General features: G+C 41.0%; 1 protein-coding gene across 1 annotated transcript; it reads right to left on the reverse strand.

The window, feature by feature from the left end:
* Positions 1 to 459: 459 nt before the first annotated feature.
* On the reverse strand, positions 460 to 23,037 carry LOC108927895 (collagen alpha-1(XXVIII) chain-like). Its single transcript, XM_029256718.1, has 36 exons — positions 22,896 to 23,037; positions 21,842 to 22,428; positions 20,778 to 20,798; positions 20,583 to 20,642; positions 18,489 to 18,542; positions 18,171 to 18,215; positions 17,964 to 17,990; positions 17,823 to 17,867; positions 17,215 to 17,259; positions 17,066 to 17,119; positions 14,495 to 14,563; positions 14,340 to 14,408; positions 14,080 to 14,148; positions 10,017 to 10,085; positions 9,107 to 9,175; positions 7,993 to 8,061; positions 7,815 to 7,883; positions 7,001 to 7,072; positions 6,632 to 6,700; positions 6,471 to 6,542; positions 5,992 to 6,060; positions 5,842 to 5,910; positions 5,688 to 5,756; positions 5,504 to 5,572; positions 5,202 to 5,270; positions 3,768 to 3,836; positions 3,570 to 3,638; positions 3,359 to 3,439; positions 3,154 to 3,189; positions 3,020 to 3,056; positions 2,165 to 2,722; positions 1,695 to 1,894; positions 1,473 to 1,478; positions 1,119 to 1,353; positions 635 to 826; positions 460 to 498 (listed from the first exon to the last, which is right to left on the reverse strand). Exons 1-36 carry the CDS (start codon positions 23,035 to 23,037, stop codon positions 491 to 493), a joined length of 3,612 nt encoding a protein of 1,203 aa, XP_029112551.1. The 3' UTR covers positions 460 to 490.
* Positions 23,038 to 24,187: the final 1,150 nt, after the last annotated feature.

Raw genomic sequence — 24,187 nt, forward strand, 5'->3', positions numbered from 1 at the left:
TTATATTTACATGTAAATAGCCACATAGATTGTCTGTGCATTAGTGCCCAATTCTGGTTCTCAAAGTCCACAGCCTGAGTTGGCTTTTGCCGTACATCAGCTTTTAACATACTTATTTCGAGAGCACAGTGCCGATCACCTGGTATTTCACATCAGTTAAGAGGAGATTAGAATGTATGAACAGGTCAAAAGAGAAACACTCAGTAACAGGTGTATAATTCAAAGTTCCCTTTCACAATGTATAAGACTAAATAAGTCCCATTTATCACACACTAAAACAAGTTTTTATACAGAAGATGATTCATGCTACGATAGATTTTGTAGACTTTATAAAAATACCATTTTGCAAAAGTCAAACTGTTTAAACCTAGAAATGAAATCTTAAAACTCAGAAAAGATCTGCATTTTAGTAGTCACGGTTGAATGGCCATACTATTAACAGAATAGCATGTAAATTGTGTGAGATATAAAAGCTCTGTCGCCATCCCATTTAGCCTCCTGGTGAGATAAAAAGAGAGAGAAATAGAACGCATATGTTAAAAGAACTGTTGGAAAAATATACAAAGAATGATATTTAACAGTACTGAAGAGTATATGTAAAACATAACTGCAAAAGATAAAAAGAATACCACACCTGTTCTAGATACTATACAGTTCTGGTTGCATTCCATCTCTGTGTCAAAACGATTATCATTTCCTTCGCAGCCTCCATACCAGAACTGTGCACAGGCATTTGCCTGCTTGTCATAGTACCAGCGAATGCTGTATTCACGGCAGGGACCCTGGTCCAGGATTAGGCCGCAGTGAGGGTCCGCAGGGATAAACTCTTAAAGATCGACAATGGGATATGTTTATGAATGACATTTGATAATAAATTTTGTATAAATTATCACTCTGTATAGATGATCTCTGCATAAAAACTGTCCAAAAAGTCAAGCAGCAGCTAATTCTCCAACTTTTTCAAATTTCAACGCTGCATGTTGGAGGGAGTTGCCAGTTTCCCCAAAGCTCACCTAATCTCCCACAGTTGTATTAAACGTATAAATACACAATGTTCTCGGACTGTGTTTGTGCAAAACACAAACATTAGTGATCTTATTGCCAGAGACGGCTGTTACCCTTTGGCAGAGCAGGGCGTGGTGCAGGCTTGAGCTTTGTGGAGACTGAGGTAGAAGAAGAGGATGATGTTGACAATGAAGATGACGAAGAAGCGGAAGGATCTGTGGCACCTGAGATTAAAGTTTCCCTTACAGGAGTGATGGGAGGAGGGGACCCCATGATCTCATTCACCACGACCACACTGTTGCCTCCCTGAACTGGTGTCTGTACGATCACCTCTCTTCCGTCTTCATTCTGGGAAATATCAATTGAACAACATCATAAATGTATGTAAGCATTACAAATTTAACTATAAACATCTACTGAACTCATGGGTGAAGAACAGCCCATACAAATACTAAGAGAAGAATAACCTCACAGAATCACATGCCACTTCACCTCACAGACTGTCAACGAGAATACCGCACAGTTATCATCCCTTCTATGGAGAACAGGAACAGTTAAAGACTGGGAATAACTAAATCAGTGACTAGACAGTGTTCTGTTACAAAATTATTTAGATTAAGTATTTGTCTTAAAGTGAGTGTGAAAAAACGTGTTTTGAATGAATGGTAGTTTTGTGCAAAGACCCATACTGTGCTTGTGTCACGGCTGTGAGGCAGAGGTAGGCTGTCCCCTCTTCCGTGGCCTTGATTCTGAAGCCTGGTGCTCTCATAGCCACTGTTGCTGTAGCCATTGTTCCTATAGCCATTTCCAAAATTGTTTGCAATGCGGTTGTACACCACTGCACCATTCTCATCTTCACAGAACTGGCTGACAAGTTTGGACTCCAAAGCTGAGAAAAGACATTGACAGCATGTGTCAGGTTTTTTCATGCTGGACCGAAAAGAAAGAGCTAAGAGAGATGGTAAAGACTTCAATGTAGAACCTAACACTCATTTAGTGTCCAGATTTTAAACAGGGCAGCTCATGAAAGCTTTATACACATACCGTAAGTTGACATATTTTCTCTGATTTGCTTCATTTTCACCTATATACTGTACATTCAATTGTTAAGCTTCCTTGATACTGCTGCAGTTAAAGGTAAAAGAAATATAATAAACACCTGGAAGTGTGTTGAAATCATCAATAAGATACATGTGTTCACTGTCAGGGTCAGAGGCAATAAGGTTCAGCTCCTGCAGGAACTCTGCCTGGGTAGGGTCAGAGGTGTTTACGATGCCCAGCGCATACATCTCAATGTTGGCTGCGTGAGCCTCTCGCACAGCAATGTCCAGCTTTACTGGCTCCCTTTTGTCTGTCTGCCCATCGGTGATGACAATGGCCACTTTGCGGACCCCGCTGCGGGTGCTGTAGAAAGCCTCTTGGGTGGCCCGGCGGATGGCGGTGCCTGTGTAGGTGCCTTCGCCCATATAGGGCATCTTCCTGATGGCCTGTTTGATGTCGTCTTTGGTCATGTAACGGGCCAGGTTGAACTCCAGGTGGATGTCCAGGCTGTAGAGCACCAGGCCTATTCTGGTGGCATTGCGGCCCACTGTGACACGGTCCACTAGAGCCGTGACAAAATCCTTCACAATCTCAAAGTTCTCCGGGCCAACACTCTCTGAGCTATCAATGACGAAGACTAGCTCCATCGGCCTCTCTTTGCACTTGATTCCACAGCCTTGTGAAAACAAACAAAATGGGCAGTTAATCTTAAGAGAAAGATTCAGGGATTTAAACAGATGAAGTTAACATTTACATTTACATTTATTCATTTAGCAGACGCTTTTGTCCAAAGCGACGTACATCTCAGCAAAAGTACAATTTATGCATTACATTAAGAGAAAGAGACATAGCTGCAGACATGTGACTCAAGTAAACCTAGTTTGTTACCTACCACTTGATCAAGTTGATCAAGTCCAAAGTATATTTTATGTGTATCCAATCTATTATCATCATTGAACTGCAAGAAACTTACCACATATCTCTTTGATAATTTTAATAATGTCCTCTCTCTGGAAACAATTAAAGCATGAAAGTTAAATTTTTCATTTTATTACATGATATTCACATAGCTATAAAGAATTTTCTGCCTAACAGTTGAGTACTTACTGTGAGACCAGCTTCACCTTTGACCCCCGGTTGTCCCTGAAACAGCATATTTTGATATTATGCTTGTATTTATCAGAAAATTCAGAAATTTCAGTGCTATTTATACATTATTACAGTATAACTAATTAGCTTTGTTCCTTCTTGCAAAATTTTAAAACAAAGTATCAGTTGCATGAAATCATAATGTAATAATGAAGGTACTCACCGGCTGGCCAGGAACTCCAGGGTCACCAAGGCCACCCTTTGAGCCTTTCAGCCCTCTCTCACCCTGCATACCTCGATCACCCTGAAACAGACAAACACACAACATCATTGTCACTACATAGATGCAAATGTTAGTATGAGAATTGAAAACTTGTTCTAGATAGCGGAAACCAGATTAAAACATGTGAGGTTATACTGTTCAACCACCCCACCTTGACTCCTGGGAATCCTTCTCCTGGGGGTCCCCTTGGCCCTGTCACACCCTGGGATCCCTGCTCACCCTAGAAATGATAGAAAAAAGACATGGAGTACCTACCTGCCTTTGCTTATTATAGGGATATTAGCAGCCAAAGTTACATCAGCTGGATGAGACGCATGCTAATAGTAAGGAATACATATTGACTGATTACCTTCGGACCTTGTAGGCCCTCCCCTGGAGGTCCTCCTGGACCTGGTGGACCTGGCCGTCCCACAGCTCCCTGGAACAATAAGGCAGCAGTGTCAACTAAATGAAATAATGTAAATGTAATGTAAAGTGGCGAGCCTCAACCCATCCTTGCTTGTAAATGACCAAGCCTTTCATGGATGCTCCTTTTATACGCAGTTACGATAGCATCACCTGTTACCTATTCACGTACTGCATTTACCTGTGGAAAGTTCCAAACAGGTTTTTTGACGTAGAACTACGTCTTTCTCCTCGCTAGGTATGGGGGTTAACTTGGGAATTGACCGTCACATAAAAATACAACCCCCTCTCGCCACTACTGCTCGCAAATGAAAAGACACAGAGAGACAGTGCATGTACCGTTGGATAGAGGAAGGAACACCGCATCAAACGAGATATGAACGGCCACTACCGGTTCAGCCTGAGCGCACTGGCAATGTTGCGAAAATGTCCCACATTTGGCTCGTTATGGAGTTGCCGTGCATTGCGCTAGATGTCACCACGTTCGAACCACATGTCATAGTGTTGATGTCAGCACCTCAGTTCGTCGCTACGGAGCCGCGCTATCGGACACGTATCGCGCCGGCAGGAAAACCTAAATTTAGACTGAGGTAGGGGGCCCGAAGGCGGATCATCGAATTAAAAATTTCAGAGATGCCTTCTCTTAATGTAATGCATAAATCGTACTTTTGCTGAGATGTATGTCGCTTTGGACAAAAGTGTCTGCTAAACGAATAAATGTAAATGTAATGCCCAAGAAACACAACGCAAAGTACTTTTGCGACCGACGGGCTGCACTTAGGGAGCAAGCCGAGGCCTCCGGGACTCAAAGGATACCAGCCAAGACACCGGCTCTGCGAAAGCGTGAGCAGCATGCGCGGGAGAAAGCAACGCAGTAGGCTGCAAAATTGACTCAGGTGGCCTCGGAGCCACAACTATCAACTTCTTGCCATGCAGCACGAGCCCATGGACGTAGATGCAGCAGTGACCGACCTGATATCTGGGCCGACTGGGTTGGGGTTCACCACCCACGCATTGTTCTACGTAAAGATATGCAGCATAGTAAAGCTATGCACCTGAAATTTTTTTTTGACACATTCCACAGGTAAGTAGGTGCCTGTCTAAACTTTTTTGGTATGTGTTGCAGGACAAAATTAGAATTAGCTTATATTAAGAAATTTATTTTAAGTTTATGGTGTAAAACATAAAATATCTTGTCTTTGTACTGTTTTCAATTAAATATGGATAAAAGAGCATTTACAAATCACTTTGGTTTTTGTTTACATTTTACAAATTGTCCCAGCTTTTTTAGAAAAGGGGTTGTACATACATGCAAATATGAGTGGGATAATTAATGCTGGGTGACTGACACTCCTCTTTACTGGAAACACTGGCCTACCGGCAGTCCTTGCAGTCCTGCACCAGGGGCCCCTGGAAGACCTGGCAATCCTCTGAATCCAATATCTCCCTGGGTCAGAGTACACAGGCTGATATTAACAAATCATGACAGAATGTATATACATACATACACATACCTACATCCTTATTGGCACTTAACCACTAGAAAAATACCTGATATTAATCCATTTTGGAAGGAAAAAGTCATTATAACATAACTCAAAGAGTAAAACTCAGTAAATACAAAGACCTGCAGACTTGTTCTGAATTTATGTAATGTTTCCTCCTTTCAAAAAGACCTACCTTTGGCCCTGGAAGACCCACTCCTTCAGGGCCTGGCTCACCAGGAGGTCCAGGGAGTCCAGGAAGACCCTGTAAAAGAAGAAAATATCAGGATCTCTCCGTTTTGTATATGGAAAAGGCATTTTTGATGTATGCGTGTGGAAATGCTTTCACCACAAAATTGTTAATAAGCTTATGCACTCACTGGAGGACCTGGGTAGCCATCACCTTTTGGACCAAGTGGACCTGGAGGCCCAGGGCTTCCGTGGTCTCCCTGGAGACAAATATTTATTCAAGGTTACTGATACCAAAATGGAAACTCACCACTTTCCTTTGTTAAGTGAGCTAATGCTACTTACCTTGGGACCAGGCAGTCCATACCCAGTCTCCCCAATAGGTCCAGGAGATCCAGGTGGACCAGCACCACCCTAGCGTAGACAGCGATGTAGCCACATCTTCACTTGGGCAAGATGTTAAGGTGGAATAGTTAATAAAAATGAAAAGGTTACCTTGGGTCCAGGGATAGAACGGCCTGGAAGTCCAGGCATACCAGTACGACCTTGAGTTCCAGGCTCTCCCTATAACGGAGGGCAGAAAGTCATTCAGCATTCTGTGTAACTTTACCTTATTTCTTTCTGGCAGCAAAATCCTTCCATCCTGTGTCAATTAGGAAGTGCATGTACATCAATGTAATTACAAAAAGAGTCAGAAACAACAAAAGCAATGTTTTGAATTGCAGTAAGACACTTTCAAAAAATTGTGATTTCACCATGCAGAACACAATTTTATGTTGAAATTTATATTTAGTTGACATTCTTGCTTTGATATGTACATCAAATAGAATCAGTTCTTTCTGCTTTGTGTTAGTTAAACTAAGTCATTTATTTAAACATTTTACTGTACAAATGGAAACAGCTCTGAAATGATTTTTCTTGTGAATGCATTACACCTTCATATTAATGGAACTGCAGTTATAAATATGGCTCACTTTTGCACCTGAAGGCCCAGTGATGCCAGGAGGACCAGGCAACCCACGAACGCCTCTCTGGCCCTGGTCTCCCTGGGACAGGATTTCAACACATCACTTACATTGACAGAGCATGCAGGTATGATCCGCTGCAACTGACATCAGGTGGAATCTCCTCTCACCTTCTCACCCTGGGTGCCAACCCCAGCTGGTCCCTCTGACCCTCGCAAACCTGGCACTCCGGGCTCTCCCTGTTGTAGAGTAGAGGACACAGTGAAGTGTATATGAACTGGTGTGAAAAATGTGCCAAAACTCTGAAGAAGCGCAAAGTACATGCGCATAAAAAAAAGTGGCAGTGCCAAGCAGAAAAAGCTAGTACATCAAAAGATAAAAGTCATGCTTGCTGGTATCGCAGACCATTAAATAGCATCCTAAAGAAGCACCGCAAAAAACCTGAATCCTATTATAAATCTGTTTCGTATTGAAAATGTTTTAGTGATATGGTTTTCTCACTACAAAAAGGAGAGAAGTGCCTGGAAGGGTTGGAATACCTTTTGCCCTGGAGCACCATCCTCTCCAGGAAGTCCTGGTAGACCACCTAATCCTGGAGACCCTGGATCACCCTTGAAATGGATTAAAATGCATTGGCTTCCCTCCATCACCCCACTCGCCTAATGGTAACAAAAGTCTATAAAACATCTCTTTGCATGAGAACAACTCGTGACTAAAATAAATTAAGCTTCTTTCCCCTCTCTGGTAATCACAATCCCGTGGTGACTAATTCAGGATACAGGAATTCCTCAGCAATCAGGATTTTAATATTTTTCATTTTTTGCAAGTCTGTGTACAGTATTCAAGCGACTGCATTTTGGTGGTTTCAGTTTCTTCAATCTTTGCTGGTCACTGAACCCTTATCAGTCAACAACAGGAAGGTGAGAAAGCAGTTATGCATTATGGGAAAAGGCCAAAATGTAACTGCTGCTCAAGATGACATTAAACCATCTTTGCTGGGTTGGCCCATTGCATAAATCAAACCCTGAACCTCATTGCTGAAGACAGTGATTTTAACTGTATTACAAATCATTCAAAGCCTTTTTGCAAGGCCTTTGTGACTGCTGATATATTGGAGTCTTTTTGCTTTTGTACACCTAATCCTTATTCAGTGTTCCGTAGGTGAAGTGTACATTTTCAGTTTTTGCTGAAGGTTACAGTTAAAAATCTGTTTATGGATTTAGTCTATAAAAAGGATTACTTGCAAAACATTGAAAATTGCTACATTATAATTTACTACAGTTTGCTAAGAGTAACATAAGATGTAACACAGTGCACGGTGAACAGGGTGAAGCACGATAGTTTAAATTGTACCTTTGGTCCGGGTTCGCCAATCCCTCTCTCCCCAGGGGCTCCAAGCTCTCCTGGTAACCCTTGATCACCCTATAAGTGATCGTAGACAACAATGTGCACAAAAAAAATCAATCTCAAAATAATAATGCGGATATCAGTCGTTTGTTGGTTTTGCATAAAAAAGGTTAACCTTACAAACCTTAGGTCCAGGATATCCTTCTCCTGGAGGCCCTCTGCTTCCTGGTGGCCCTCGAGGCCCCTCAGTTCCCTTAAAAAAAGACAAAAAGGTTGTTCTGATTGTGTACGATGTAGGGACAGCCAGTAGCACAGTGGTTAGAGTTGCTGCTTTTGGACCCAAAAGGAAATAGCTGTAACCATTACAATGCCAGCTGCAGGTTTGAATCTCATCTGCAGTTACATTACATGTGAGCAAGGTACTTACCCTGAATTGCTACAGTAAAATTACCCAGCTGTATAAATGGGTAAATAACTGTAAGTATCTTAACATTGTAAGCTGTTTTGGAGAAAAGCATCAGTTAAGTGAATAAATGTAATGTAAAATGATAACTGGAACTTGGTTGCTCAATCTGGATGAGAAGCACTGAGTGCTTGCAGATCAGACTCTGTGTATTATACAGTATCAGTTTGTAACCAAAGGTCTGAGAACACTTGCTGGAAACTATTTTTAAAATTATTGACAGCGTTTTACATCTAAGTTTTATGAGCTGTCATTCACTTTCCTTCTTTGCCTGATGTTTGCCATGTCACTGTCTTGCTAAAGAATGATGAACTGTCCAACTTGTTGTACTCCTGATGAAATGACTTGCCTTTTAAGTTCATCATGATCACCATTCTTGTTCAGATTGGAATGGACTTGGTTAAGATCACCAGCCCCATCACCAGGAAAGCAGCCCCATGCCATGACACTGCCTCCATTATGCTTGGCAGTATTGACTCATCCTCTCTGTGTATTTCAAATACTCAGATTTCTCCCAAATACTGTACTGTCATTTTACTTAGAGTCCATAAGATTGATTTCCACTCTATGTTTTTGGACTAGCCAAGTCTAATTCAAAGCAGGTCTACTGAAGCTCTTGACTGCTGGTACTGTACACACTAAGACTTTGTAGGTCAGCCAGCATGAGAGAGAATTTACACGTTAGACTCTGAGTATTCCACTCAGTGACAGTTTGCTGTTATGTTGGTTTGTATCAATTGCTGAGAAATAGGAAATCTAAAAAACATGCTCTCTGAAATTTATCAGGTCAGCCTGTATTTGAGACTGAGTGAAAAACACACAATGTTTAACCTACCTTCTCACCCTGGATGCCAGTTCCAGGCAGGCCAGTGGGACCATGTAGGCCTGGTGGCCCAATTTCTCCCTGTTGGTCAAACAGAAAATGATCGTGGTGGTCAGAGGAAGACCTCAGGAAGAACAGGAAACACTTGCAGATAATGATTTATTATTCAGCAAAAATCAAATCCAAAAACTCAAATACAAGCTAGGGACAATAATAAAGTAAGAGAAAATACTCAGTCTTCCTACGGTAAATGAACTAAGTAATAAGGTAACCTGTCATGCTTGATCAACAGTGTTTCTTCATACAAAAATCTGAAAAATGTTCTGCCCTTCCACTGTTTTTTCTTTCCCTGTGATGGACTGTTGCCTCATCAGGGGGGGTTTACCCTTCCTTTCACTCTCTGTTTCTAAAATAGGCTCCAGGTCACCCTGACCCATTTAAAAAAAAAAAAAAAAACACTTACTGATAACAAATGAATGAATAACTGTTACACAGTAGTTACTATTGCCATTATATTGTGGTATTTTTTATTTTAGTGTATTTGAGGTGAAAAATGGGTGACTTGGTGGTCCTGGAGCGTATCAGACTTTTACACATTTAAATTAATGAAGAGGTCATTTGGTAATGAGATCAATAGAAAACAACCAGTTTATCAATGTAGATTTATTGTGGACAAGCTTTATTGATTGATTTAGAGGTTTTAGAAGACATTCCCAAACCGCTGAACTTTCCGACACAGTCCATAGCAACCTTTCAATGCTTCCTTGCAAATTTTTCTTTTCATTTAGGCTGGTTATCTGTGCCTAACACCAACAACCAAAGTTTGCCATAAGGTCTTGTTTACACAAATTAAGCCTGTGGTCTAGAAAAGGCAGTATGCTCATAAACATGCCATTCATTGGCTGACGTATTTGTAGCCCACCTTTTCTCCTTTCATTCCAATGCCTGGCTGGCCCTGAGGGCCCTTCAGGCCAGTTGGGCCCCGCTCCCCCTGGAACACAAAGATTGTTCTGCATTATCAAGCAGTCCCATGTCCACACAGACACCAGGTCACAGAGAATTGTACCCATTTCACAACCTTTGTCAGTGAGCCCGTTATCTAAGGGTTCAGTAAACACCTGGTTCTTCCAGAACAGGTCAGAATGTGTGGAGAATTGCAAATTTCTCATTCTTTCCATTTGATTTTTATTTACACTTGACCTTCATCAGGCTTTACCTTTTTCAGGAATCCAATTATTGACTGATTGATTATTGCAAACTATTATTTTTCAAATTCAAATTTTATTTGTCACATACACAACTATACACAGTACGACGTGCAGTGTTATGGCGCTGGTGAGGTCGGCTGCCATCACGACTGCTCCGACTATACCTTCCTTGTTATCAATGTAGATTTATCATTATTATTATTATTATTATTATTATTATTATTATTATTATTATTATTATCATCATCATTCATACATATTGTAAGAAAATTATTGGACTAAAACTAAATTTCATCTGATTGAACTTAGTGTGGTAACAAAGTTCAAAGTAGTGTAGTCTAGTCTACACCCATTGTCATCTTCCACTGTAACTTAAAATCTCTTTTGCCTTCCTGCCTTACCTCTGCCATGCTGTCCGCTCTCACTTATGCTGCGCAATTCTCAGATCTATCAACAGACAATGCTACTAACATTATCCTCTCTGCCCTATCTTCCTTTCTTGACTCTCTCTGTCCACTATCTTCTAGACCAGCACTCCCCAGTGCCAACCGATGGCTGACCAAACTCTGGGCTGTAGAGCTACGATGGCAAAAATCCAAGACTCGCATGGACCTGGATGTCTACAAACTTCTCTCAGCTACTTTTCACTTTGCCATCTCCTCAGCTGAAACAACCTCCTTCCACAATAAAATACAGTCCACAACTAAAAAAACTTCCATTCCTACTATGTCCTCCACCGCCCCCTCCTCCTTCTTCTCTCACTGCTGAGTTTGCTTTGTTTTTCAGAGACAAAGTCAACGCAATCACGGACAAGTTCTTCACATCACTACATCACCCTGCTCTGTTCACGCTGGACTTCCCTGTGAAGTCATGCTCTCCAAATTCAAGCCACTCTCAGAATCTGAAATCTCCAACCTCCTGATATCACACAGAGCCACATAACCTGCTTTCTAGATCCGATCCCATCGTCACTCCTACAGACCATTTCCCCGCAACTCTCCACCTTCATCTCTAAGATCATCAACTCCTTGCTCTCCTCTGGCTGCTTCCCATCTGCTTTCAAAACTGCTCTAATTTCACCTCTGGTAAAGAAACCCTCTCTGGATCCTAACTCAGTCCAAAACTACAGGGCAGTCTACCTCCTCTCCTTTCTGTCTAAAACTCTAGAGCGGGCAGCCTTTGATCAACTCTCTGAATTCCTCACCCAAAACCATTTCCTCAATGGATATCTGTCTGGATTCAAAGTTGGTTACTCCACGGAGACGGCACTCCTGGCAGTGTCTGATGCTCTCCAGTCAGCTAGAGCGGCCTCCCTCTCCTCGGTCCACATCCTCGTCAACCTGTCTGTAGCATTCGACACTGTCAACCACCAGATTCTACTCCTCTCTTAGTCAGCTTGGAATTAAAGGAACGGCACTAAGATGGTTTAAGTCCTACCTATCTGACAGATCCTATCAAATGGGCTCGGTACTGGGTCCTCTGCTCTTCTCAATCTACACCTCCTCCCTCAGCCCGGTCATTGGCTCCCATGGATTCATATACCACTGCTACGCTGATGATACCCAGCTCTTCCTGTCCTTTCCACCTGGAGCATCAGACATTTCTGCACGCATCGCTACCTGCCTGTCGGACATCTCTGCATAGATTTCTGATCACAGCCTACAACTCAACCTCTTCAAAACAGAGATCCTACACCTCCATCTGGCCTGTCTTCCTGTCATAATCTCTCGATGAAACTGGACAACTCACACATTTTGCCTACCTTCTTAGCTAAGAGTATGGGAGTGATGATTGACTCAAGTCTATCATTCTCTCAAGACATCAAAGCCACAATCTGGACCTGAGGCTACATCCTGCATAACATCCGCAGGAACCGTCCTTACCTCACTACTGACTCTGTGCAACGACTTGTCCAGGCCATGGTGACATCCCGTCTGGACTACTGCAACTCTCTCCTGTCTGGCCTTCCTGCTACTGCAATCAAACCTCTACAGCTGATACAGAATGCTGCTACATGCTTTGTGTTTGACTTGCCGAAGCATTCCCATGTATCTTTTCTACTAATTTTTCAGCACTGTCTTCCTATAGCTGCCCAGATCAAATTTAAGACCCTGGTTACGGCCTGGAAATGCATCAACAGAACTGCTCCCAGCTATATACAATACTTGATCATCCGCTACACCCCAACCAGACTGCTACGCTCTTTCTCAGCTGCTCGCCTGTTCGTCCTACGCACAAAAGGCAAAGCAAGGAGATTCTTGGTCCTGGCTCCGTTGTGGTGGAACGACTTCCCCCTCTCACTCAGAACTGCTGAATCTTTGTCCACATTTAAAAAGCGTCTTAAAACTCAATTCTTCCAGACTCACTTCGCTTATGGTCTCAGAAGTTCATGTAAGGTATAAATGTTCATGCACTGTAACTTTAAGATCATGCCCATATAAGTCCTTTACACAGCTACTCCTGCAATGCAACATAAATGTTTATATGTATCTCAAAAGAGATGATAGGAAGGTGACCAAGAATCGTTGATATTCTGATAAAGGTTAATGCAGCTACTCGTGGGATAAACACTGGTGCATGTGGTGAAAGAAACAAACTAAGTGTACTTAAGAATCACGCATTTGCATCTATGTCTCTCTTTCTGCTAAGGTAATGCACAAATTGTATTTTGTATAAGATGCATGTCGCTTTGGAGAAAAGCAACTGCAGAATGAATAGGTGTAAATGTAAACAAGGTGTTCATTCACTGTATTGATACTTACCAATTACTTTAATTTTATATTGCTTACCGTAAACAACAAATACTACCCAGACATCTGATTAGAAGATTTTCATTCAAGTTAACTGTAACTTTAAGTACACATCAACCACAGTTTCAGCACATCTTATGAAACATTTATGATATAAGGGCAGGGCTGCTTAGATGGATGTGATGTAAAGTATGTGTGAAGAATACTGTAATGCCAGCCACACCTAAGAAACTAAAACATGGAAGTGATTTATAGCAGTGGAGACACCTGACATTCCCAAAGAACAGACAGGTCAGAATATATGGCTTTGTTATCTGTATGCCAATGATTTTCAAAGCAGATAGAGAGTGTTGGGGTAAAGACATGTAGCAGTACAGAAATCATATTACAATTAATGTTTTGGACACTTGAGGACAGGTTAGCCAGTGCAGTTTATATTTGCAATGGTGCAATAACGTATTGATGTTGTACCGTTGCTCCTAGCGCCTTTGTTGTATTTTATCATGCTAAACTTAAAATTACCTGCAATTATAGATTTTCATTCACGTCACCTCCCAACAGAGTTTAAGTACTCACTTGCTGCTCTCTAGTATGTCCTTATGTAAACCTATCAATCATATTTCTGCAGGTTGTTTTTACAGTTACAAGTTTCAACAAAGAATATTTTTACAAAGGCAAGTCAGGCACTTCAATGCACCTCTCCAAAAGTGGGGGCATGTGTTGGACAGGACTGCTCTACACAGATGCAGCACACATTTGCACAGACTCGAAAAGCAGATGGATTCAATATTTTATCCCTTCTCTTACTCTGTGACTCACTACTTGGTTTGGAGGAGCTATTGTGCGTTTCCTAGGTATCCATTTAGAGTAAACAAATCAACTTAAATTCAACCTTCACCTCACACTCATGCCCGCTTCTATGCTGATGTACTGTATAGAAAATGATACTCTGATTAATTATGAGGCATACATGAAAGAGTGTTCAAGAGAAGAATTTTGTAAATTTTGTAGATGTAAATGGTCATACCTTTGGTCCAGGAAGACCTTCTCCTTGTGGTCCTTTTTCACCCTGGGCCCCAGGAGGTCCCTGAGGCCCCTAAAGAACTCAGAACAATCAGAACCAGAACCTTTGCATCATTGGTAATGTTGACAGTGCAAAGTGGTAATATTTCACAAGCTGTATTGACAGGGCAGAGAATACTTAAAATCTCTAAGATTGTTTAGGCTACTGACAAAATAATGCAGACTTATATATTGAGCATCTCTTGTGAACCTCTGCATACTCACAGGAAGGCCTGGTTCACCAAGACCTGGTGGGCCAGGAGGGCCTGCTCGCCCCTGGTACCCAACGTCACCCTGCAGGAAGAATGCACACAGTGAACCAGAGCCATTACCATTCAAGTGTATATCAATGACATCAGAATATAAATGATGCAGTTTACCTTCTGTCCAGGAAGACCAATCCCAGTTTCCCCCTGAAGGCCAGGTGGACCAGGAGAGCCTCGTTCTCCCTTTAAAAGTATAAAACTTTAGTGATCCTGGCACGATTGCTATGTTATTCTGAGAGGCAGGCAAGGCACACCACCATTTTACCACAAAGGGGCTTCACTGCATATAACATGGTGAAGAAAGAATAAAATGAAAATCTCAGCCTGGCCTCAGAAACATTCTCTGTAACTATTATTGATAATAGTAGGGTCCCAGAAATTATGATTCATGTTGTGTCTGAAACCACATCTTCAGTTGATAATACAGTCCAGATGAGGTGATGTAATTTCCTTTGAATGCCTTTCATCAGTGGATTTCAGACATTGACCTTATCCAACATCTGTATTAACAAGTTCAAAATACAAAGTTTCCACAAACCTAACTGGTATCATCAGGAAGTTAAGAAAAGAAGTCGTTAATAAAATAAGTTCCATATCAACACTGCTTTCTGGAATGTGTGTAATTACTCAGACAACTGTTGTAAATGGCAGGGCTGCTGTGCTGACAAGATGTTACAATGACTGATAGCTGATGCAAGTCAGGACAAATCCAACAGTCAGACACCAGTCCACACTGAAGCTAATTTCTTGGAAGAGAAAAAAAAAACCACAGACGCTTGATACCATAAAAAATATTGTGGATTTTCAAGGGACTCCTTCATTCAGATCTGACACAACAGTAATTATAAATTCAAATATATCACTTTCCATGAGGTGCAGTTCATGTCTTCAATGAAACATAGGATTGTGATTGTAATTGAGGAATGTGACTGACTGAACACTTACAGGTGACAAGGTTGTTGATATTTATCCTTTTCTTCTGCTACAAAACATGCTAGTCAGAACCAAATTAAACACTTTTCTTTCAGTGATAACTTTATGATTCTTTGCAACAAAGGGAGTTCAATTTGAGCTATGGCTGCACATCTGGGCTCTTTGGCCATAGGTCTGAATTGAGATCTTACGTGTTCTCCTCATGTTCAGTCCAAAGACATGTGTTTCAGGTTAATTGATTACTCTAAATTGCCCTTACTGTGTGAATGTGTATGTTTTGTGGCTACCCTGTGACAGGCTGGCACAATCTGAACAAGGTTCTAATGTGACGAAACTGGACACAGTTCACAGCATGTAGCAAACTAGAGAAAGAAAAACACCATTGTTCTGCTGACAATAAGTTATAACAGTTAGCGTGGTAGGAGGGTGTGGTGGTTCAGTGCATTTCGCCAGGGCCTGCTGTATGGCAGGTCTGGGGTTCAAGTCCTGCTTAGGGTGCCATGTGGTGGACTGGTACCCTGTGTTGCCGGATTAGGTTCTGGTTTGCTGCAACCCCGCTCAGGACAAAGCAATTTTGTGTGTGTGTGTTATACTAATGACGCCTGTGGTAATATTCAGAAGAAATAATGACAGAACACCTTAGAGGGAAGGTGAAAACTTGCTTCTAGTTGCTCAATACCTCAGTCTTCACATGTTGCATAAAAATCCATACATGACAAATGTGCTTAAAAAGGATTTTTTTTAGATCAAATTCTCTTGAGGTCAAGTTGGTTTCAGACATCAACTTTAAAATATAATTCTAAAACTTTGGTAAAAAGTTAATTCTCCTTAAAACTTTGTTATTGAAAAAAAGTAATTTTTCATGAATTTGGACCTTGATAATCATTAGCCAAAATCCAATAAAGGACAAAAGGTACAAATCATTATACTTATCCCTAGTTTTACTTGTTCCATTTCAGGTAATGATTGCATGTATGAAAATTAAAAACATCAGGCAATTGTGGATCTGCAAAACTGCTGCGTCCGCAAAGCCACCAGCATTGTGGATGACCCCTCTCACCCCTTTCATGGACTCTTCGCCCTTTTGCCGTTTGACAGAAGGTACAGGAGCATCCGCGCCACCACCAGCAGACTCTGCAACAGTTTCTTCCCTGAGGCAGTCAGATTACTCAACATCGTGCTGCCTCCCAACGCTCATCTGCTACAGACAAACAGCTAACCCAGCATGACTCCATACACTACAAACTGCCTACAGTACAGCCCTTGTTTTGTTTTGTCCTGTGTATTTATTGTCCTGTACTCCTGTTCTGTGTTGCACCATGGTCTCCAGGGAAATGACATTGCATTCCACCCTCTACAAGCTATATAGAGGAATGACAATAAAAAAACTTGAACTTGAACTGGGATGCTCACATCTCTAAAAATTTCTTTGTGAGCAATTAAAGGTGCTGCCAGAGCAGTTTATACTTCCTGATGTGGGTTTGGAGAAAGAATCTGTCTGTTGAAAGATGCCAAAGGAGTATGATTAGATGTATTTGCTATAACTTTCTTTGTTACCCTATTAATAAAGTGGAAGGCACAAACAGATGGACAAGCTCCCAAGGTGTTCTGCAATACCTGAGGCACACAGCACAAGTTCATCTAGAAAATCTAATGGAAAAATTACATGAATCTTCATAATAATTTCACACGCATATAAGTCTGAGGTGTGACTGAAATTTGCTTTATGTGTAAGTCTGGAAAAACACTCACTTTCTTCCCTGGAGGACCTTCAGGCCCAATGTCACCCTGTTGGCCAGGAACCCCCTTGTAAAAAAGAGAAAGAATAAAAAATGAATAAAATATAGTGATGCACCAAATATAGGATTAAAACTATGGCTTGATTTTCCATGCTCTCTTACCTGTAGACCCCTAGTTCCTCTTGTACCAACTGGACCTTCTGGTCCCTATAAAATTAAGTCCACATGTAAAAAAACATTTACTTGGCATAAGAGGTCAAAGGGAGTATTGTATATGTTTTATTTATCATCTGTCTGTGTATTTTTTTACATTTATTTAGCAGACACTTTTCTCCAAAGTGATTTCCAATGAACTCTATGTAGTGTTACCAGCCCACACACCTTATTCCCCAAGGTGACTTACACTGCTAGATACACTACTTACAATGGGTCACTCATCCCTACATCAGTGGAACACACACTCTCTCTGTCACTCACACACTATGGGGGAACCTGAACAGCACATCTTTGGACTGTGGGAGGAAACCAGAGCACCCACAGGAAACCCATACAGACATGGGGAGAACATGCAAACTCCACACAGACTGAGCAGGGATCAAACCCAGATCCCCTCACACCACAGAGGCACTGTGAGACAGCAGCGCTACTCATTGTGCCACCGTGCCACCCATGTTTAATGGTTTAATTCACATCAAACATGTTTTAACCTTATATTAATTTACTATTAAAAAATACTGTAGAAAGGAAAACCCCAGCTGCCATATACATACTCTGTCTCCTTTATTTCCAGGAGTGCCGCATTCTCCTCTCTCACCCTTCACCAGAAGAACAGAAAATAATTCAGTGTATCATATTTGCAAAATAACCCCATAACTCATGGATGTGACTGAGAAATGGAACTTATCTAATACCTTCTCTCCTTTGTAACCAGGTTTTCCCTGCAAATGAAAAACAAAAATAGTATTAGGGAGGTTCAGGGTAACAGAAAAAAAAAGAAAAACAAGCTGTCAGACATGTCATGTTAGTGCATTGAATTCCTGGAATAATCGGATAATAAATGTCAGCATCTATCACTGTGAACATTGCAGGATCTCCCTGGAGAACTGTGCTCTGCTGACCTCTGACCCCTCTCGACCTGGAAGTCCACTCAGCCCTCTGTCACCCTGTCGGAAACAGTTGGAAATCACTCAGGACAGCCTATGGTAAACGACACATAAAAAATAAGCAAGCTGCCGTTGACTATACTGACACTTTCTGACATCTACACAGTATTTGATCACTTTAAAGATGTAATTCCTGGCAGTGTGCTGGAAGATATTCATTGCTTTGACAGAGCGAGATTTGGGTTGCAGATATAACTCTGCATTGTTCTATAATAAAACAACCCCTCTATACACCATATTATATAAGAAAATAAGAAATGTGAGAATAGATACCTTCTGTCCCTTTGGACCCGGGGCTCCATCATCACCTGGACGGCCCTTCTTTCCCTGTGGAAATAAGACGAAATACATTAGCAAGAGAGAGCAAGAAAACTCATAATCACATTTTTTTTTTTTAGTTGTTTCTAACTGACCTCATGTATTATGAAAAAAAGCACTGAAGCTGATCTAACAAGAACATGTAAGTCTCAGAGTATAAGCCTCAGGTTTTGTTTACTGTATGTAGGGCTACTCAGCTATGAACAGACATGGACACAAAGTATGGAATAGAGCAGGAAAAAAGCATGAAGTGCTGCTATGAAAAAATATTTGTTGGTTTCATCTGGGCATATCAATCTGTGCTCAAAAATGGACATTTTAATAGCAAACAGAGATCAAAAGGCCAATGGACACAAGTTTAAAGGCAGTTAGCTTGTCCAGATGGTGCTTTGGTGTATCCCTGGCTGAAAAATCACTGTTTCTGACAAATAAATTAATAACACCCCTTTTAATAACACACACACACACACACACATTTTCAGAACCGCTCGTCCCTTACGGGGTCACGGGGAACCGGAGCCTACCCGGCAACACAGGGCGTAAGGCCGGAGGGGGAGGGGACACACCCAGGACGGGACGCCAGTCCGTCACAAGGCACCCCAAGCGGGACTCGAACCCCAGACCCACCGGAGAGTAGGACTGCGTTCCAACCTACTGCGCCACCGCACCCCCCCTTTTAATAACAACTATTTGAAATTCTGTTGCCAAGAAAGATAAAAGCATCTACAGTACAATCATACATGTATGTTAGCACTGCACTGACATGCTGACACTGCCTGAAGCTAATGCCCTATAATTGCCAGACAGCGGAGCTCTTATGAACAATAAACATTTTGTGATTATATTTTAATAACTTCATAACTAAAGTAAAAGTAAAAAACTATCTGATTATGGTAAAAACAGTTAATACAAATGAAATTTTTAGTACTCCTATTGAATGTTTATATCAGACTAAGAATTTCTTTGATTATATAGTTAATTACAGAAAACAACAGGTCATGGTTATTGTTTGCTAAAAACTGAAAAAAAATTCTTTAGAAATTATGAAAACCTCTGCTGGTTAATATAAAACACAAAGAGCATTGACTTTTGTTTAACTTGCAGTTGTATAGAGAGTCCAGACTGTGAACAGTGCACACATTTTATTAGTAAAACAAAAGCTCAGTTTTCTTAGGAAAAGAGTCCTGCACAGTAAGATGAAGAAAAGTAGCTTGGTTTTACTGTCACTGTGAGCAAATAAATGCAAAGATGTTGGTTAGCAAATATGCTCTAACCAAAACAGTCAAGCACAGCAATAGCAGGTGAAATGATACTAGAAAAGTTTCTAAAAGTACACAAAATGGGCTTGTGACTTGTGTGGTTGGCTGATCATAAATCTATGTGTTATGTGTTAATCTCTTAATTGTGCAATTTCCGTTGAGATTACTAAGATTACTATTCCACTGAGATTACTTTTATTCATCTGTCTTCACAGGAACTATTCACTAAGGTATATTGCCAAAGCAGGGGTAGAGTGTTCGGATGCTGTTGTTGCAGGAATGGTTCAATTCTGTTTAATTACATCAACTTGCAGCGCCTTGTGCTACAAGATTCTGCTCAGGGGCTTGCTTTGCCACAGTCTATTTATAACAACGGGGAGAAACTTTTGCATTGAGTTGCTTCTTTCTGTTTTATTAATGAAATACCGAATGCAATTTTCTTTCTTTCGTTTGATTTGGAGAAATGTATGATGCCTGTTTTATTTTCTAGTCACAGATTTGTTAAGATAATATGTGACACGGCTGCCACTTTCTTTTGGTTTGAGCAGCCTGTGCTTGCGGTCCTTGTTTCGCTTGTAAATGTGCTGAGAACTGAGCATATATTTGGCTGAGACTAGGACTGTTTTCCTACCCAGCGCTCGTGTGAATTTTTTATGCTGCAGGCAGCAGAATTGAAGAATAAATACACCAGTCCCACAACTGTGTGTGCAATTGTCCTCCTTTCACTTGGTTACACCGTGACTGCGTATCTGAAGAATGTCTGTAGAAAACTTCAGGTGACAATACTTACAGCTGGACCAGGAGGGCCCTTCTCCCCCTTTTCACACGCGCACTTCTGGGCCAAAGGACACTAAAACAACAACAACACGCTTTAACATTTACTCAAGTCCTCACGCAGTTTTCTTTAATTTAAAGTGCATCGATATTCAGATAATGTTGTGGGTGGGCATGTATTACGGCAGAAGTTAATGGAAAAGGACCTTACTCCTTCATCAGCCACCTCTGCCTGCAAAACAGAAAAAGGGATGAAAATGCTGAAGCTTAACCTGAACAAATTCATCAGCTTTAGAAGTCATTCAGTCTTTGCAAAGAAAAGTTTTTTGAATTTTATAGAGTTCAGCAATGCTTCATTTTCACAAGAGAGAACAAAATCAGAGTTTATAATTTTAACATGTTAGTGCTGCAAACCAATATACCAAAATAAGTTTAAACAGTGACAAAGAAGAAAAGTATAATTAATCTTGCCATGACACAAACAATATTAAAGTTACACAGATAATTACATCAGTAGACAATGGTTCATGTAAAGATTTAAAATTTATATCACATTTATGTCATGTTTTAACATCACTGACTGTATTTTTACACCTATTTGCTTTCTATCAGTCTTTACACCTATAGTTGTAAAGACCGATAGGAAGCAAAGTTAACATACAGTATTTTACTGCAAAATTCTGCACCCCAGTGGTTGGATTCATGGCTGACTATTAATATACTTACAAATTATTGCAACCTGCTTAACTTATTGCAACAATATGGAAAGAAAGTAATTTTAAAACATGGAACATTTTAATTAAAAAGTCGAGTTCATGGCCATTTTTAAGGTGAAAATGTCCTAAAACTAATTTTGTTTACACATGTACATTCATTTTTCTGCCAAAAAGCAAAATCGGGTTCTTAATTGCATAAAAATCAAATCTGGAAAGAAATAAACATATATATATATATATATATATATATATATATATATATATATATTTTGGTATCATATTAAACACTCTTTGTGTTAGAATACAGTTTTAATAGTTTATGAATAAGATTTCGAAAATATTAATTGGTGTGAAGAAGAAATATATTTTGCTAGTCCTAAGAGAAAATTGAAGGATAAAAACAATAAAAAACAAAAAGTGAAAAAGCCTGATGTAACTTTTCAGTGACTATTCGCTCCACCCTCTCTAGACTCTCAGTGGTCTTCAGTCTTTCAAAGGCAGTATGGTGAAGACAGGAGGTGTCATTTAAGATTCATATCCAATAGACTGCAACACTCACAATCTCCTTAAAAATGGTATCCACAATGCCAGCATTTTGCAGGTTGTGAAGATAGCGGGATGACGGAGAGCTGGCCAGCAGTCGCAGCTTCTCCATGTTGCTGGGCTCATTGGCTGCTGGGGTAATGCCCACTATGAAGAAGCGCACTCCCTGGTTCTTGGTGTTGGCTGTGGCAGCAAAGATGTCCGGGTTCCTGGGGTGGAACACGCCATCAGTCAGCAGCACGGCCACCTTGACATTGTTAAGGCCTGACTCCTTCAGATAAATCTGAGTAAGGTTTGTGATTGCATAGGTAGCGTAGGTGCCATGGCCAATGTAAGTGAGGGGGACCGAGGATGCCTTGAATATCTCTGCACCCCTCCACTGCTTGAAGGTCTGCTCGATGATCACATGGCTGCTGAACTGCAAGAGAGCTACCCTCCAGCTCAGCCTTCGGCTCGTCTTCAACTTAATACTGGATAGCCGGTCCACCACATCCATGACAAACTTCTCCTCTTTCTTATGGTTTTCCTTGGCACTTTCTGAGCTGTCCACCAGAAATGCCAACTCTAGGCTGCAGTCCTCCTCTAAAGCAAAAGCAAGAGAGACTATCAGATGTGCACAAATATATCCACAAGAAAGCATAAGCAGTTGGCTTGTTTTGAAAAACACTCAAATAGTCATAAGTCTTTCCATTCAAATTCAACATATCATTCCAACCTACTACAATGTGCTCGGCTAAGAATTACATATGAATGATAGAAGTATTAACCTCACTATATTTACATCACTAACATGTAAAATCTGCTAAGAGTTGGATGATACTGTATGTACATTCTTAACCCATAATAAAAGACATCTGTCCACACATCAGCTTTTGGGTTGAGAGATATATGGTTATACAGCTTATTTATAATGTTTGTGCTCAAGGTCATGTAACACAGAGAATCTGCCTCAGGAAACAAAAACAAATGCCTTGGCAAAATAAGACGGAGAAGTAAAAGAAAGACATATGCCTCCAGTAATCAGACCACATAAGTTCAAGTTAGGTCACTCTTAATTCAGCTTCTCTCACCTTTCCCATACTTTTGTATTGTGTTAGCAGTCTGTAACTTGCTTCTAACCCTCTTCCCCTCTGTTCTCTTCTCACTGTAGCCTTGAGCCAAAACATTGTGGAGTCCCATCAGCAGCAGGAGCCAGACCAGAGCTGGCAGCATTTTGTTATCCTTTAGGAGAAAGAGTAGGACAGTCACAAAAACTCCAGTCGACCCCAAAGAGCTCTCCATTCACACGCGCTACAAGTTTCAACAGTGTCCTGCTTGAATACCATAAGTTATGTGCAATTACGCCTATACAGTTTGAATTTTAGTGAAAGAAATTTGTACTTTAGTCAAAAAGAAATTGGAATGCCCTTCCACCAACAAAACTATTCCTGCACAGTCCCCAGAAACCACATGAAAATCAGCACATAGCCCATGCATTAACAAAACAAAGCTCCAAAATCAAGCAAGTGATAATTATGAGAAAAGGCCCTTACCATACACACAGTGTCTCAAGGTAGAGCTATGAGCTGTTACAGACAAGCTTTTGCATGTGCTGCAGGTGAAGGTGCTCCTGTGTTGACAGTGGTTTGCAGTCAGTTGCAGGCAGCACAGTGAACTGGATTTTCAGCTGCTGGAGTTCACAGAGCAAGCCATCCTGATGCAGAATATGTCCGGGTGTACCCCAACCCCACTCCCATCCCGTTTTTCTGATAGGGCGGGGCCTCCTTCACTATCATGCTTTTCAAAGGACTCACATTACACACACACACACACACACACACACACACACACACACACACACACACACACATTTTCAGAACCGCTTGTCCCATACGGGGTCGCGGGGAACCGGAGCCTACCCGGTAACACAGGGCGTAAGGGGACACACCCAGGACGGGACGCCAGTCCGTCACAAGGCACCCCCAGCGAGACTCGAACCCCAGACCCACCGGAGAGCAGGACTGCGGTTCAACCCACTGCGCCACCGCACCCCCTAGACTCACATTAATTATCTATAAATTTAAAGACAAAGTATTTTTGATATAGACCATGTTTTCAACATAGAAAATAATGTAAATTAATTTCATGGGCACTGAAGAGGAGGTTGTTTTATCAAAAGTACTTTGCTATATTTAATGTTAAGAGTTTCTGAAAATGTCTTATGTACCCTAACCTTTGCTGTCTTCTTTGGATGACAACATTTTCCTCTGTATTTGCTCCATTTCAAAGGCCAAAAGCCATGGAAAAACTAAACACTACAGTTTTCATACAGTTTAGCCATATGTGACTTTAGTATATATGTAACAAACTTCAAGATAAAAAA

The sequence above is a fragment of the Scleropages formosus genome, chromosome 12 (genome assembly GCF_900964775.1).
Source record: "Scleropages formosus chromosome 12, fSclFor1.1, whole genome shotgun sequence".
Classification (NCBI taxonomy): Eukaryota; Metazoa; Chordata; class Actinopteri; order Osteoglossiformes; family Osteoglossidae; genus Scleropages; species Scleropages formosus.